Source organism: Mandrillus leucophaeus, unplaced genomic scaffold (assembly GCF_000951045.1).
Source record: "Mandrillus leucophaeus isolate KB7577 unplaced genomic scaffold, Mleu.le_1.0 Scaffold1244, whole genome shotgun sequence".
Lineage (NCBI taxonomy): Eukaryota > Metazoa > Chordata > Mammalia > Primates > Cercopithecidae > Mandrillus > Mandrillus leucophaeus.
Window position 1 is genome coordinate 67,322 of NW_012100810.1, and position 16,869 is coordinate 84,190.

The 16,869-nt window shown below is 46.1% G+C and overlaps 1 protein-coding gene across 1 annotated transcript in view; it reads right to left on the reverse strand.

The window, feature by feature from the left end:
* The window catches only part of SMYD1 (SET and MYND domain containing 1), a 45,524-nt gene that overhangs the window by 18,314 nt on the left and 10,341 nt on the right, over positions 1-16,869 (reverse strand). Inside the window, exons 2-5 of the mRNA XM_011971761.1 lie at positions 9,220-9,396; positions 5,749-5,962; positions 2,675-2,805; positions 321-359 (exon numbers count right to left, since the gene is read on the reverse strand). Coding sequence (XP_011827151.1) covers positions 321-359; positions 2,675-2,805; positions 5,749-5,962; positions 9,220-9,396 — 561 coding nt within the window. The remainder of the gene's footprint in view (positions 1-320; positions 360-2,674; positions 2,806-5,748; positions 5,963-9,219; positions 9,397-16,869) is intronic.

The following is a 16,869-nucleotide window of genomic DNA, read 5'->3' on the forward strand; positions in this document are numbered from 1 at the left end:
AGATAGGCTTTTGCTAAGACGATGTGGACTACAAGGGTTCATGCTTCAAGGTTGGAAGAGCAGTGGAAGTGAGGCATGAAAGGGAGGAAGAAAGGAGGCAAAGTAAAGCAAAGACAAGGCAGGTGGTATGTGGGTAAGGAAAAAATGGTTAATTTGAATGCATTAAAATACACCATTTAGCAAAGATGAGACACTGGGATGCAGAAGGACATTATGGACAGATGGCAGTCAAGGAGTCTCGGGAATGGGTGGCTCCAGCAAACCAGGCAAGTGAGGGAGACGGGTCAGAGGAGCAGGGATGCTTGAAAGGACTGACCCACCTCATCTGGGTATGAAACATGGATTTCACTGCCTCATGACTGAAAGACAAAACAGACACCCATATGGAAATCATTATCATTGGCTGGTCAGGTGTGATCCGGTGCAAGGGTGCACAGCATTCTGGGTCACACTATCAAAGCTTTGGCCATCACAACAACCTTTATCCTAGCCCCTTCTAGTCGGACTCACTGGACAAGACACAGCCTGGTAGAGTGGAAAGTGCACTGAATTTGGAACAAGACATTCTGGATTCAAAGGTACTCAACTCCTGACCTGAACGAGTTCCTTCCCTTCCCTGTGTTTCAGTGTTCTCACCTGTAATGAGACTGTCATGAGACAATGCACTTAAAAGCAGAGTGCTGAAAAAACATGCGCAATGTGGTTATTATCATTCTATTAAGCATCCTGGATGAATAAACATTGCCTCTTTGGATGTCGGTCTTGGAAAGAGTTTGAAGTGCACATGGAGGCTGGTTAGGTCAAATCGATAGTATATAAAAATTGTTGGGGTTCAAATTGGGCCCCTAACCCCATGTCTAGGGTTCTTTCCACTATGGCAGGTGGCTAGACAGGAAATGCAAAGTCACTTTCTCTTGCACAAAAGCCAAGAAGCCTGGATAAAATGTGGCTGCTAGAAATTAGTAGATGCAAGGAAGCCAGAGCAGACACAGAAGAAAGAGTTCCTAGGTTCCTGTGGTTGTTATACCCAATGACAAGAGGAGCCTTGGGTCACCACCCCTTAGAAGAGGGCCGTCTAGAAAGCCCAGGCCCATACATGGCTGAATTTGATCCTCTCTGCCATCCAGGTCAAGCTCAGTCAACACCCCCTCTAGGGAGGATTCCATGAGATCCAGGCCAGTGACCCCAAAAGGCTTCAGAAAGGAAACACAAATGCTGAGAAAAGATTATCATCTGAGTTCAAAATAAACTTTCCCATCTTAAGTGACTTTCTCAATTGCTTAAGAGCCTGGTTTCAGAAATAGGGAGGAAAGGAGAAATCAGGGTACTTGGCATATTGAAGCTTAGGCCCGATTCTCAGCTGAGAACCAGACACCATTGTCTGGCTTCTAGGAAGTTTTTTGGGGAAACTTGCTCATTGTTGATGACTCAAAGTCAGCTTGTATCTGTCATAAGAGCTCATCTCTAAGAGCAAAAGCAATTAATATTGCTCAAGCCTCATTCCTCTATATCTCCCCATCCTGAGCCATGGACAACCAGGAGCTCGTTCCATCTGCTGATTCTTCTCCATTTGTGCCCCACTCCCAAATCCATCATGTGCCCTTATTTACCCCTCATCTTCAGGTTGGGGTTTGGCCAATGGTAGGAGAGCAGAGGGTTGGGGGAATGAGGGGTTGGACTATCTAGTCCATTGACTTCCTCTTTTCTGAGCCATGGTGCCAGCTGGCTGGTTTCTCTAGACACAGTTGTAAGCCACAGCTGAGCTGTTGGGGGGCCCTCTAGCCCAGGTCCAGCTCTCACTAGCTGCAGAAACAGTGCTTCTTTCACCTGCCCTTCCAGGCCTAGAGGTGGTGATGGTTTCATGTGTTGCTAGTCCCTGGGCACCTCACCATTCCTTGTTAGTTTCTTTTTGTTGCTATTTTGTTGTGTTTGGTTTGGTTTGGTTTGGTTTTAGAGACAAGGTCTCACTTTGTCACCCAAGCTGGAGTGCAGTGGCATGATTATAGTTCACTGCAGCCTCAACTTCCTGGGGTCAAGTGATCCTCCTGCCTCATCTTCATGAGTACCTGGGACTACAGGCACACACCACAATGCCTGGCTAATGTATTTATTTATGTATTTATTTATTTTTTATAGATATGGGAGTATCACTATGTTGCCCAGGCTGATCTTGAACTCCTGACCTCAAGTGATCCAGCCCCACTCGGCCTCCCAAAGTGCTGGGATTACAGGCATGAGCCACCAGGCCCTGCCCCTTGTTAGTATCTTAAACCCTGCCCACACTTCTGTAAACTGTCCCTTCATTCAATTGTATTTGGGTCAACCCCTTTGAGTGTGCCTCCTGATTCCTGCTGAGACCTTGACTAAATGACCTCTAGACAGATAATCCTAGGCTTCAAGTTTTAAAATAGTAGTTAAAGGTTTATCTGACACATCTAGGCAGCCCCAAGAAACATACACACTCAGAAATGACCCAGGTTGAATTCTTTGATATCCTCCATGATGCCTTTCTCTCATTCACAATTATTCTGGAATGAGATTTCTATGTGCTATACATTTAAAATCTATGCTAGTTGAGGTTTAGCAGGTTGACTTTGGCTTAAGTCAAGTGGACAAAACACCATAGGTCTCCCCATCCCCATTACACATCCCCCCCAGATAAAGACATACTCACTTGCCATTGTTAAATATGACAGTGCAGTTGGGCCAACAGTCATGGTTCACCAGGCCCAGGTTGGGGAAGATGCCTACGCCCACGGCCTGCAGGCCTCTCTGATCACTGAGAGTAAAACCGTTGCAGTTAATCTACCCAGAGGAAAAGATGAAAGAGTCAGTCAACAGACATGGACAGAACGCTATTCTAGCTGTTGAAAGCAATTTTAAAAAACAGAAGACCCAGTCTCACCCTGGAGATGCTTAGGGAGTCTGGACACAGAACATTAGTCCCCTGTTCTCTGTGTGACTCCAAATGACGCACAAGATTAGGGCCATGGGACAGTCCCACATCTGCAAAAATGCAACCCTACCTTGAAAGTTTTTTGTGGCTGTATTCTAAAAGAGTCAAAGATGGAAATGTTTTCCTTTTTCTGTATCTGGGTCTTACATGAGTATTCCTCAGTCTCTGTCTTGGTTTTTCTCTCTGTACCCTTCTTTGCACGTGTGTGTGTGTGTGTGTGTGTGTGTGTGTGAAAGAGCTTTTCCTCCCCCTATTTCCTCTGCCTACTTAGTTTAAACTCCTGTAGCTGTTCATAAAAGAAATTAACATCTCTTTTGATTATTTTGTATCTGGTGAATACTGTTATATTCCCTGCTCACAATTTTTAAATCTGGTGAGTGCCATATTTAACATTTATCTCTGAGATTCAAGGCAAATCAAGTTGGTTACTACTGATGTGGCATCCAAGTGATTTTCTTTTCCTTAAAAATAAATTGTTCTTTACAGAAACAGACTCCAAATATCTGCTCTCACAGTATGAAAAATGCATAAGAATAAATATAACCTAGAATACATTAGTAACTGCATGCAAATTTCCACTTCATCTGTAAATACATCTATGAATACATGCTATATATAACAGAAACCCAGTAGACATTTATTCCCTCACATGGATATTTGTCATAGATATGGAGGAGTGTCACTTTCTCCACTTATTCTCATCAGACATTTAGTAAGTTCATGATGTTAAGCCTGTGAGTACCACTAACAAGCTGTACTACTTGGAGCAAACTTCTTTCTTCTCTGAGCCCTGGTTTTCCCATCTATAAGTTGAATAAATTGGACTAGATGAGCTCCAAGGATCTTTTCAGCTCTAACCTTTGGTAATTATATGACCTCCAGCCCTAGTCCGCAGACCTATTAGGGATGCCCAAGATTGCGCAACACACCAATTCACCCCAAGGCTATAGAACATAACTGTTAAAAGTAAAAGCTTAGACTGGGCATGGTGGCTTACGCCTGTAATCCCAGCACTTTGGAAGGCCGAGATGGGCAGATCACTTGAGCTCAGGAGTGCAAGATCATCCTGGGCAACATGATGAAACCTGGCTCCTACAAAAAAATACAAAAATTAGCCAGGCATAGTGGTATGTGTCTGTGGTCCCAGCTACTTGGTAGGCGGGAGGATCACTTGAGCCTGGGAGATGGAGGTTGCAATGAGCCATGATTGCACCTTGGCACTCCAGCCTGGGTGACAGAGTAAGACCCTCATCTCAAAAAAAAAAAAAAAAAAAAAAAAAAAAAAAAGGTAGAAGCTCTGGCTCCTGAAAATACACATTGCTTCTGGACTTTCCCTGGGCACAAGCAAACCATGTGGCTTTTGGAGGTCATGTAACCTCTCTGGACCTAGGTTTTCTGTTCTATAAAATAGAAACGCTGAAAGCGTGGACCTTACCTTGTGTTGTAAAGACTGTGTGAAATAATACATGGGAAGCTGTGGTGGTTAATTTTGTGTGCCAACATGGCTGGTCAATGGTGCCCAGATATTTGGTCAAAAACGATAATGTATGCTTCTGTGAAGGTGTTTTTGGATGAGATTCACATTTAAATTAGTGGAGTTTGAGTAAAGCAGAGTGCCTGCTAGAATGTGGGTGGGCCTCATCTAATCAGTTGAAGACCTCAAGAGAATAAAGGCTCATCTCCCCTGAGCAAGGAGTTCTGCCAGCAGAATGCCTCTGGACTTGAACTGCAACTCTTCCCTGATCTCCAGCCTGCTGGCCTACCTGGCAGATTTTGGACTTACCAAGCCACCATTGTGTGAGCCAAATCCTTGGACTCAATCCATCTCTCTCCCTTTGTCCCCCAATATGGTGAAGAACTCGAGAGATGTCAGTGTGCTGTTTGTCCTCCTCCCTCCTCAGCCTGCTCACCTTCACCACATAAAGGGCTTGGCCTACCAGGTGGAACACATCCATCCCCACAGCCAGGACCTGAGCCTCCTCATCCACTGGGCTCTCGCCTCCACTTCCGGGACCGTTATGGCCTCAGCTGGCTTGGTTGTTCCCACCCCAAAACCCTGACTCCCCTCTCTCTGGCTCACAGCCCCCCCTGCTCCAGGCTCCACATCAATCCTGCCTGGCAGACCTGGAAAAAGGTTTCCAAAGTGACTGGTGGGCAGGAAGGGATAGTGATTGGGGGTCTTTATTTTCAATGTGGAGAGGAAAAAGTATAAAAAGTGCAGATAAGTAAGAGGATAAATTACCATCCAAATCTATCATCCAGAGATGGATAAATAAGTAAGATTTGTATGTGGGATGCCAATTCAGATAGAGCAGGAATGGCCTCATAGTAAACAAGGCCAGAAGACAGAGTCCGGGATGAGGGGTCTTCATTTCAAGCTCCTATCCTCTTTCAGTCCTCTTGGCCTCCCCTCCCAACTCTGGCCTGGCAGTTTCTGGAAACTTCTTAGTTGGACGATCCCAGCTGTCACCATGGCCCCTCCTTTATGAGGAATCATACTCTAGAATCTCTGGATTTTATTAGTTGGGTCATTTGGAGGCCTGTCCCTGGGCTCTGAAATGGAAAGGGCAGTAGGGGTTTCTGCTACATATGGTAAACAGAAGGTGGTTTCTCCAGAGCCTCTGGCTGCCCGGGCTAGATGAGACCTTTATGGAAACAGAAATTAGGGTCCAGGGTGGACAGGGCTTCCGCCTCGTAGTTCACTTCTGAGAAGCCCCACCCTCCCCAAGCAGGAGGAGGGAAGGAAAGAGGAGACAGACAGGGAGGGTGGAGAAGGGACGCAGGGGGCCTACCACTCCGAAGATGTGAGAGATGTACTGCATGCTGAACTGCTGGCTCTGGGGCGGCCAGTACTGCAAGAACGTGTCCACGTCCACCCGCAGCTCCTTCTGCTCCTCCTCCCCGAAGTGCTCCACGTGGTTCTGCAAGTCGTCCACAGACACCAGGCAGCCCTCCGTGAGCCCAGTGCCTTCTCTCTCCACCCGCCACATGATGCGCGCCGCCAGCCTGTGGGATGGGCAGCAGCAGGGGGGCACTACAGCTGCATTCATTCATTCAACACACATTTACTGGGTGTCTCATGCATGCCAGGCACAATGTGGGGCCCAAGATATGGTTTTAAACTAGACAGATGGAATTTATTCTATTGTGATGCTTCATATAGTGGGGGAGAGGTAAGTAAACAAGCACATTTTACATAGAAAGTGCTATGCAGAAAAAATAACACAGGGTGGCATGATAGAGAGTGACTGGGGTGGGGAAGCTAAGGTCTTCCGGGGAAGTGTCACAGGGGAGGCACATTTGAGCTGGAATTGGAAGGGGTGGAGGAGCTGGCTCTGTGACACTGGAGAAAGAGCACTTCGGGAGAGAGCAGTGAGTACAAAGGCCCTGACGAAGGAATGAGCTTGGTCTGATGGAGAAACAGCAGGAAGGTAGAGGTGGCGGGAGCACAGGGAGCAAGAAATGGAGACCAAATAAAGGTGGAGGTTTGGGCAGGAGCCAGGTCCCATGGGGTCTGGGGACACAGAGAGGTGCGGCAGCCTGGGTCTCTCTTAACATTGTGGCCTACTGTGATGAGCCCTGCATCAGGAATCTAATGACCTGTTTCCACTTCTTACTGTGTGAACCTGGGCAAGTCACTTGACCTCTCTGAATCTATCTGGTGGCCAGTAAAATAGGGAAAATATTCCCTGCTGTGCTAACCTCCAGAGGTATTCAGAAGACAAAGTGAGGTAATAGGTGTCTGCATTATATGTGAAGGTGTTGATATTATTATTATTTTTTTTTTTTTTGAGACGGTATCTCGCTCTGTCGCCCAGGCTGGAGTGCAGTGGCCGGATCTCAGCTCACTGCAAGCTCCGCCCCCCGGGTTTACGCCATTCTCCTGCCTCAGCGTCCCGAGTAGCTGGGACTACAGGCGCCTGCAACTTCACCCAGCTAGTTTTTTGTATTTTTTTAGTAGAGACGAGGTTTCACCGTGTTAACCAGGATGATCTCGATCTCCTGACCTCGTGATCCGCTGGTCTCGGCCTCCCAAAGTACTGGGATTACAGGCTTGAGCCACCGCGCCCGGCTGGTGTTGATATTCCTAATGATTGGGTAGCGTGAAAGTGGAGAAGGCCATCTAGGTGGGGAAACTGTGAGCAGAGGCCTCGAGGCAGCCACGGGCATGCCACGTGCAGGACCTGGCCTGGCTGGAGCGGGGCTCAGGGGGAAGAGCAGGAGACCAGGTGGGACAGGAGGATACCTGTAGAGACACAGGGACTTGAGTATGAGACAGAGGGGTGTACTTCACCCCAAAGGCCTCTTTGTTAACTATCAGGTGGCCTGTGATGAAGCTTATAACCCAGGGACACTTTAATGTTCCTGCCGCCCACTGACTGCTCACTTTTCAGGCACCTAGGGAGGGGTTGGTGGTCTAGGACAGATCCTGTTCCTGAGGAGAGACCTGCTGGGCAAAGCACAGGCCCTCTCCTTGTTTTTTTTGTTTTTTTTTTTAATTGAAATTTTAATTGAGATAATTGCAGATTTACAGGCAATTGGAAAACAATACAAAGAGATCCCTTGTACATTTTGCCCAGTTTTCTCTAATGGTAACATTTTGGAAAACTAACATCACAGCCAGAATATTATCCCACCTCTGTTATTCAGATTTCTTCCATTTTGCTTATATTCATGAATGTGTATGTGTGTTTAATTATATACAATGGTATCACCTATGTAGCTTCAGGTATCCACCTGCACAGTCAAGATACTAAACAGTGTCATCACCTCAGAGTCCTTTCTGTCCCCCACCTCTTTTTGAACCATTTTAACCATTTTAAAGTATACAGTTTGGTGGCATTAAGCACACTCACACTGTTGTGCAACCATCACCAACCATCTGTCTCCAGAACCTTTTTCATCTTCCCGATTTCTCCCGTTTGAGTCACTGAGTTATTTCTGGAGAAATGCCCCGCGTGGGACTCCAGGTGCCTGGAAACTGAGGTGTCTTCACAGGGAGCCCAGGGCAGCACTGGGGAAAACACAACTCAGCACATGGAAGATCTGCTGCCTCCAAATAATGAGGAAAGGGTTATGAAGCTCAGAGAATAGAGGTCAATGCGTGATAGATTTCAACTCAATAACTGTCACAGGAGGTGCCATTTACTTTAGGTCTTGAAGCATATGTATTGTTTCAGTAGATGGAGCTAAGGGGCATGGAGAGGTTGACTGAGCCATTTCATCATGCAGGTTCCTAAAAATCATCATGATATGACAATTCCATTCCGTACCTTAACTTCACACCCTACGCACACAGTGAAAATGCTCCCAGTCACCATCTCCATCTCCTTTGCTCTGCAGTGCTGGCTTCCTGAGCATCTCCCTGCAGTCCAGCACCAAGCCTCCAGGACTTGGGAATCTCTTGTGCTGGAGCTACTGGCCTTGAGATTTCTGATGATGGCCACCAGGAAAGGCCGTTAGTTGCAAACTCAAATGTGCTCTCTGGTGTAACGTGTATGACCACAGGGAGCAGTGGTGCTGCTGTGACTTAGAAAGCTCTGTATTTTTTCAAAGGTGGCAGATACTACTCAGCTCTAGCCTATTTGGCCAGATCTTCAGTTTTTTTGTTTGTTTTTGTTTTCCAAGAGAAATCAAAAATCCTAATTTTAAAATATGAAATTTCCCAATTTTTAAACATTGGTGGATCAATTTAAAAACACTTGCCCCTTGGCTGGGCATGGTGGCTCATGGCTATAATACCAGCACTTTGGGAGGCTGAGACGGGTGGATCGCTTGATCTCAGGAGTTCGAGGCTACCCTGGGCAACATGACAAAACACCGTCTCTACAAAAAATACAAAAATTAACCAGGCATGGTGGTGCATGCCGGTGGTCCCAGCTAGTCGAGAGGCTGAGGTGGGAGGATCACTTGAGCCTAGGAGGTCAAGTGAGCTGTGATCAGGGCCTCTGCACTCCATCCTGGGCAACAGAGCAAGCCCCTGTATCCAAAATACATAAATAAACTAAACACTTGGGAGCCCTACAGCAGGAGTCTGCAAGCCAGTTTCAGCCTGTGGCTGCAGTTTGGAATCACTGCTGTCAACAGCCAGTTCTCCCTCTTAGACCTTAAGGGAGTGAACAGAAGTGACCATATCCAGTCTTTGAGGCTCTTTCCTGACTTGCACTCAGCTTGGCTTCCTTAGATCTGGGAATGCCGTTACAGAGGCCATTCCAGCCTGACATTTGGAAATTTGAAGCACCACCATGGGGCCCAGCTCTCACCTGATGTTCTCATTGGGTACTTTCCCGTATCTCTTGATGGCCGAACACTCATTCTTGTGGTTCAACCAAGCATCTTTCTGGCAGGTGCGGTCGCAGTAATGGGCAAACTTGCACTGCCCACAGCGATGGAGCTTCTCCTGCCTCTTGAAGCAGGTGTGGCACACAAAATTAACAAGGCTGGAAATGGAGAGAGAAGACACATGATTGGGAGCACAGTGGAAAGGGCACCATACAGCCAGTGGAACACGGCATTCTGGTACTTGGTTCAGCTGACTGGTCCTTGTCTGTCTAAACTTCAGATTTCCGTCTTCCAAAATGAGGAATCTGGGCTTCCAAAGGCCCTTCTCGGCAATAACAATTCCTTTAGCAATTTTTGTTTGTTTGTTTCTTGAGACGGAGTCTCGCTCTGTCGCCCAGGCTCGAGTGCAGTGGCACAATCTCGGCTCACTGCAACCTCCACCTCCCAGGTTCAAGCAATTCTTCTGCCTCAGCCTCCCAAGTAACTGGGATTATAGGCACGTGCCACCACACCCAGCTAATTTTTGTATTTTTAGTACAGACAAGGTTTCACCACATTATTCAGGCTGGTCTCGAACTCCCGACAAGTTATCCACCCACCTCGGCCTCCCAAAGTGCTGGGATTACAGACGTGAGCGCCCACACCTGGCCTACCAAATATTTTTAAGTGACCCCCATGTGGAGGACACTCTTATCCTCTGCATATAAGCCCTTCAATTCAGGAAGGGTAAATTCATGACCTAAGTGTGTTAGGCATTGGGAATACCACAAATTACTAGAGAAACAATTGAACGTGCAGTGTGGTGAATACTATGACAGGGGAGCACAGGGGGGTCCTAGACTCTTTGAAGAAGACACTTGAATTCCTTATGATCCCCTCGCCTGAAGTCACAGGTCATTGGCACTGTGTTGGAGGGGGCATTTTGGTGACATGTCTTTCTCATTGTTGAAATGTAGTGTCCCCTTCCCCAAAGTACAACAAATCATAATGATCTACAGTATGATGGGACAAGAGTGTCATAGTACTGTATGCAAAGGAATATCTACACACTATGATATATGTCACAGTCTGTGTGTTTTGCAACGGTAAGAATGACAGGGTTACTGATTTCACTGTCATTGACATATTCTCCCAGCTCACAGCGAGGAGATGCAGACCTGAAGATGAGGAGGAAAATGCAAGCCCATTCGATGGGTTCCCCCATGTTAAACCCATCACTCAAACAGAAAAGGGCATAGGTTCCATAGGAAATGTATTTCAGGACATAGCCTGACATCCAGAGTGAGGGAAATCTGGTATGATGCACAGAATCTCTGGCTCATGCTCCTACAATGTGAGGAAGAGAAATCCCAACCACTGAAGCAAAGAAATAATGAAAACCAGTTCAATGATCTGCAGGGGAGCACTGAGCTCCCGGGAAGCAAGTGGATGGGTAAACTCAGGTAGGAGTCCACAGTCTAAACAGGGACCTCAAAAGTGTAAGAACACAGGAGCTTTTAAAATCACAGAATTCTAGAGCCTGGAGGGAGAAACTTCCACAGAACATTCAAGCACAGAAATCCTTTGTGTCCATCCCTGGCCATGAATATTCTAATTCCCACAGTGAAAAGGAGTTCACTGTTTCTGAGAACAGTCAGTTCATTGTTGGCCAGTCCTAATTGTTGCAAACTTCCTCCTTGTGTTAAGCTTGAATTTGCCTCCCCAGAAAACCTACTCCTGTACCCTAATTTGGCCTTCTGGGTCCTTGCCCCATGGAACAAGCCTGGTCAGATCCGTTCTTCAAGAATTTGAAGACCACTGCCTTGCTTCCCATTCATTTCTCTCCTCCAAGTTAAATACTCCCAGATCTTTAAACAATTCCTTGTACATGGTTTCTAGAATTCTCGCACCTTTCTAGTGGCCTCTGATATATCTACAGAAATCCCTGTAGCCAAAAGAGGGTGGGTTTAGCTGAGAAATCAAGCAACATGTGCTGGCCAGTGCCAGGGGGTCAGGCTCACGGACCAGCCCAAAGGCCAGGCCTGACCCTTAAGCCTGACCCCTAGCACGGATCCCAGCATGGCATCTAGAAGGGGATAGACAGGTGCAGAGCCAGCTGAGGGCACGGCAGAGGTTACTGCTCTATGCTACATCCTGGGCTTCCTAAAGTCCAGGCAGTTTTCAGCCTCTGGCTGGCCAGCTCAACACACCGTTGTATCCCCATCCACTAGGAGGTGCATTGCTACTAATCTGTTAACAATCATAAAGTACTTGAGGGCATGAAAGGTCAGTGTTTATTTCTAATTTAGAGCAGATTCAAAGTTATCCTCACAGTAACAGTTTCCTCACTCTTAAACTTGCCTTCCCTTAAACTTTCCTAGTGAATGAAGAGGAGTAGAATCACACTAGCATACTGAGAACTGCACAGGTTCTGCAGCCCATCATAACTAGGCCACAGAGGGTGCACCCTCCCCGAGAAGGTCATTTGTCATAAGTGCCCCAGCAGAATAGAGCACATGAGGCCTACAGGGAACCCTGGCCACTTAGTGAACTCTCTAAACCGCTGCTGATGGAGAGCTATGAATTTCTTACATCTGCCTCAAGTCAGGATTGCATTTTCTGACAGGAATTTGCAGTTCATTAGCAGGAACTGGACTGCTGAAAAATCCAAGTAAATTGGATTCCAAGAAGGCTCCAAATCTTGTCTCCTGGCCAAACACAGGTGAGAGCTTGGGTGTCAACACCTCACAATTATGGTGCCCAGAGCAGAGTATACTATTCAGATGTGGTACCATGCACACTTGCTGGATCTCCACATTGTGCTTCCATTAGTTTCTTTAGTGAAAACCTCACATTAATTTAGGGTCAAACAGCCGGGTGCAGTGGCTCACACCTGTAATCCCAGCACTGTGGGAAGCCGAGGCGAGCTGATCACCTGAGGTCAGGAGTTTGAGAACAGCCTGGCCAACATGGTAAAACCCTGTCTCTACTAAAAATACAGAAATTAGTTGGTCATGGTGGCACATGCCTGTAATCCCAGCTACTTAGGAGTCTGAAGCAGGAGAATTGCTTGAACCCAGGGACAGAGGTTGCAGTGAGTCAAGATCGTGCCACAGCAATCCAGCCTGGGTGACAGAGCAAGACTCTGCCTCAAAAAAAAAAAAAAAAGAAAGAAAGAAAGAAAAAAAAAATTAGGATCAAATTACAAATATAGTCAGTAGAACCTCCCAAGCTTTCTCAAAGGTGCTGCAGTCAAGGCAGAGTTTCCACTCTGTCTACACAGCATTGCATTTTCTAGACATCTTTATGGAGGTATGATTGACATACAATAAGTGTTAAAAAAAAAAAAAAGAACACTTTGATAGGTTCTGACATATGCATCTACCCACAAAACCATCATCACAATCAAGACAATAAACATATCCAGGCCGGGCACAGTGGCTTACACCTGTAATCCCAGCACCTTGGGAGGCCAAGGCAGGTGGATCATCTAAGGTCAGGAGTTTGAGACTAGCCTGGCCAACATGGCAAAATCCAGTTCCTACTAAAAATACAAAAATTAGTTGGGCGTGGTGGCACGTGTCTATAGTCCCAGCTACTCAGAAGGCTGAGGCAGGAGACTCGCTTGAACCAGGGAGGCGGAACTTGCAGTGAGCCAAGATTGCACCACTGCACTCCAGCCTGGGCGACAGAGTGAGACTCCATCTCGAAAAAATAAAAAATAAAAAATAAAAATAAATAAATAAGTAAAGACTACATCCATCAGCCTAAAAGCTCCTTTGTGACACTGAATTTTTAAACTTGAAGTGGGGTCTTCACATTTATTCCTAACTGATGGTTTTCAGTGTAGCATTCCAAAACGTCAAGGTCATTTTGAATTTTCTTCTGTCATCTTTCATATTGGTATGCTAATCTCTGAGTCATCTGCAAATTTCAGAGTATGTCTTAGGTTAGGAATGAGGGAGGAGGAGCAGATGTCCACCTCTGGGGCATCAGGGCTCATACCAGGAATATAAACCCAAGGCAGGAGAGAATGGGAGGAGAGCCAAGAGGTGGTCTGGAGAGGGAACAGTTAGACACAAGCACAATCATGCTGTCTGTCCCTTGTAACCTGTCACTTGTAACTTTATGCTTGTCTGTTCCAAGGTCGCCCATCAGAGAGCGACCCCACACCAGAACTACTCTCATATTTTACACCCAAATTGACATTTTAGAATAGCCTAGTACAATATCCTCATCTTTTTATTCATATATATATATTCACACATTCATATTTCATGTATACACTAATACGTGTGCCTACCAAGCAAAAACATTACTCTTCACAATTCTGTTTTATTGTTTTAAATTTCAAACACAAATGAAAATCACCTAGGTGAACACTTAGAATAACAAATTTTGAGTCTTCATCTTTATAGTCACTGCTTATTTCTAATCTACTTAAACATGTGGGAATATATGGTATCACAAGGATTGGAGACATAGACTGTGGCCAACACAACCTGGAATAACTCTGAAGTTTAAGAATTTACTTTCACAATGAACACATGTAGTCGAGTCCACATGGCTGACTGTATAACTGAAGGTCCTCAGAATTAACTTCCAGGCAGAATACAATGTTTATTAAAAGATAGGCAATTTTAAAATGTGCTAAAATGAGGTTTACCCAACAGCAGTTTTTCAGAACTTAGACTCTTACGGATTTTGGAGTGAGGAGAAGTATTTTATCCTTGACGTTGTTTAGAATTGCTGGTACATGGTGATAACAAAAAAAGATTGACTTTTATTGTTTTTTGTTTTTTGTTTTGAGACAGAGTCTCGCTCTGTAGCCCAGGCTGGAGTGCAGTGGCATAATCTCGGCTCACTGCAATCTCTGCCTTCCAGGTTCGAGTGATTCTCCTGCCTCAGCCTCCCGAGTAGCTGGGATTACAGGCACCCGCCACCATGCCTGGCTAATTTTTGTATTTTTTAGTAGAGATGGAATTTCACCATGTTGGTCAGGCTGGTCTGGAACTCCTGACCACCTCAGCCTCCCAAAATGCTGGGATTATTGTTTTTCAATTCTGTACAAAGACCCCTAACTAATGACCTTATTGTAGACATCAGGAATGGACCCCTCACACAACCCTGTCCTTACTTAGTCCATGCTGCTTGTGAGGTTTATTACGGCAAGTTTTCCTAGCCTGGCTCCAAGAGAAAGAATATGTCTCCCCTGGCATTTGCCTCCAAGCTCCCATGAACTAACTTAATATACTTCTACTAGGGCCTGATTAGAGAACAATCTATCTGCTATTAACTGTAGCTATATTATGTCCCTAAGAATAAATTCCAGTGACATGACCCTCATGTTCTCAAAGTCACTAATAACCACCGTGACCAGGAGACAGAACCTTAAGGTGCTGCCAAGCAGCCTTCACCCAAGATTGGGTGACAGGAAGAACATTACACTTGTATAATCATTTTATCAGGCTTTGGATCAATTCATGTTATGTCCATGAGATTCTTTGCTATTAAATAATTCATGTTATCTCATGAGATTCTTTGCTGTAATAAACTTCAAATACTTTTCGTAAAAAGAAAATGTGATCAATGATTTCTTTTCTCATAGTGAACTTGGGTGGGTTCCAAATATGAACCACCAAATAGTTCCTTCAGGATCACAGATCTATTTTATATGCCATTCTGTAATTTTGCTAGGGCCTAGAGCCAATTTTTAAAAGCTGGTGAAACCCGGGAAGCATTGAGTTATCTTTCTTAAATGTAGGCTTCCTTTGGGATGAGGTTGACCTTCTCTCTATGCCCGCAGCTGCTAGTAGGGCTTAGCCACAAGACTGGAGCTGGGGAGAAGGAGGATGCAGAGTCGAACTTCCGGAACTTCAGTGTGCACACATGTCACCAGCAATTTTGTTAAAACTCGGATTCAGATTTAGTATGTGGGGTGGGGGCTGGGATTCTGCATTTCTAACAAGCTCTCAGGCAATACTGATGCTTCAACTTTGAGTAGCAAGAATGTCGAGATGAGAGAAAACCCAAATCCTGCTCCTTCTGGTGGGATACACCGAGATGTGTCAAGTAGACAGGAAAGGGAAATTTTTTGTTTTATTTCAAATCTAGTCCAAAATTTTTTTAAGCCTGTCCCTCTGGTTCCCATCTCCCCTCCTTGGCATGGGGTTGGGTGTTACGGAAGGTCAAACCTAGAGTTGGTCAGAGCTGGGTTCTTCTCCTGACTCCAGTATCTACTGGCTGTGTGACCTTGAGCAAGTCCCCTGACTTCTCCAAGCTTTTGTTTCCTTATGTGAAAATGGGAGTAGCAACACCTAGATCTTGCTATCTTTTAGACCACTGACCAGTACTTTTGAACGAAATATACTATTTTTAAAAATTCAAGCAAGATGAAAATTACAAAGAAGTTCTGAAATCTCACCACTCTCATAGTGATTTTAGGGTTAAAAGAAATCACACGTGTAAGGTGGTCAGCACAGAGCCTGGCACTGGATAAGTGCTCAGCGGACATCAGCCCGAGCCAGCCATCCTGCCTGTCACTCAGACAGGGCTGGGCCAGGTTGATCACCGAGTTCCTCTCATCCCCAGCGCCAGCTTATTCCAGGCAGCTACCAGAAAGGAAGACAGCCCAGCTACAGGAGAACATCGTATGGGGACAAGGGCACTCCCCTGACAGAAATGCCCATCCTGGCCAGGCACGGTGGCTCATGCCTGTAATCCTAGCATTTTGGGAGGCCGAGGAGGGCGGATTATGAGGTCAGGTGTCCGAGACCAGCCTGGCCAACATAGTGAAACCCTGTCTCTAAAAATACAAAAAACTAGTCAGGTGTGGTGGTGGGCGCCTGTAATCCCAGCTACCAAGGAGGCTGAGGCAGGAGAATGGCAGGAGAACCTGGGAGGCGGAGCTTGCAGTGAACCAAGATCGCGCCGCTGCACTCCAGCCTGGGCGACAATGTGAGACTCCATCTCAAAAGAAAGAAAGAAAGAAAGAAAGAAATGCCCATCCCTCCCCCACCTTACTGGCCCCAGTGCAGGAGAGCGTCCAAATGACATGAAGTCCTAAAGCCGCTTTTTGGATTCCGAGAAAGAGCATTTGTCCCAGGCAGGCTTAGCTGGGTGACCTTCAGCAAGTCTCGTTTCTCCCCAGTCTCATATTCCTATTCACACCAAAAGGTATCAACTCCCACTTACACAGCACTTTGCCATTTCAAAGAGATGTTTTTAGTGATTCGTTTTTTAAAAAATCTTCACAGCAACCTTTAGAGTAGCCACGATCATTATCCTCACAGGGATATTATGCTCTTAAGAGTCCCTGACGCCGGACGCTACTCTCAGCACACAGAGGGCGGATGCAGCTACAGAGTCCACCTGCTTGGCCTGCAGCCTTGAATGTGCCTGCTCCAGCAGCTGGTCCCCTCTCACTCTGCTCTGCAGCCCTGCGGGACTCTGTGATCTGTCAGAGTGAAGAGGGCTGGAAGGGCAGCTGCTGCTCAGCTCCTTGTATGGAAATAGTTGCTCACGGGGACAGATACATGCAAAGACAAGGTGCCTGCATGGTGGGCAAGCCCCCTAAAAACTCAGCAAGAGAGGACTGGACCAACAGTTCAACAGTTCTGTCTTTCAGGGCTGCTTATAAACTCCCAGCCTGC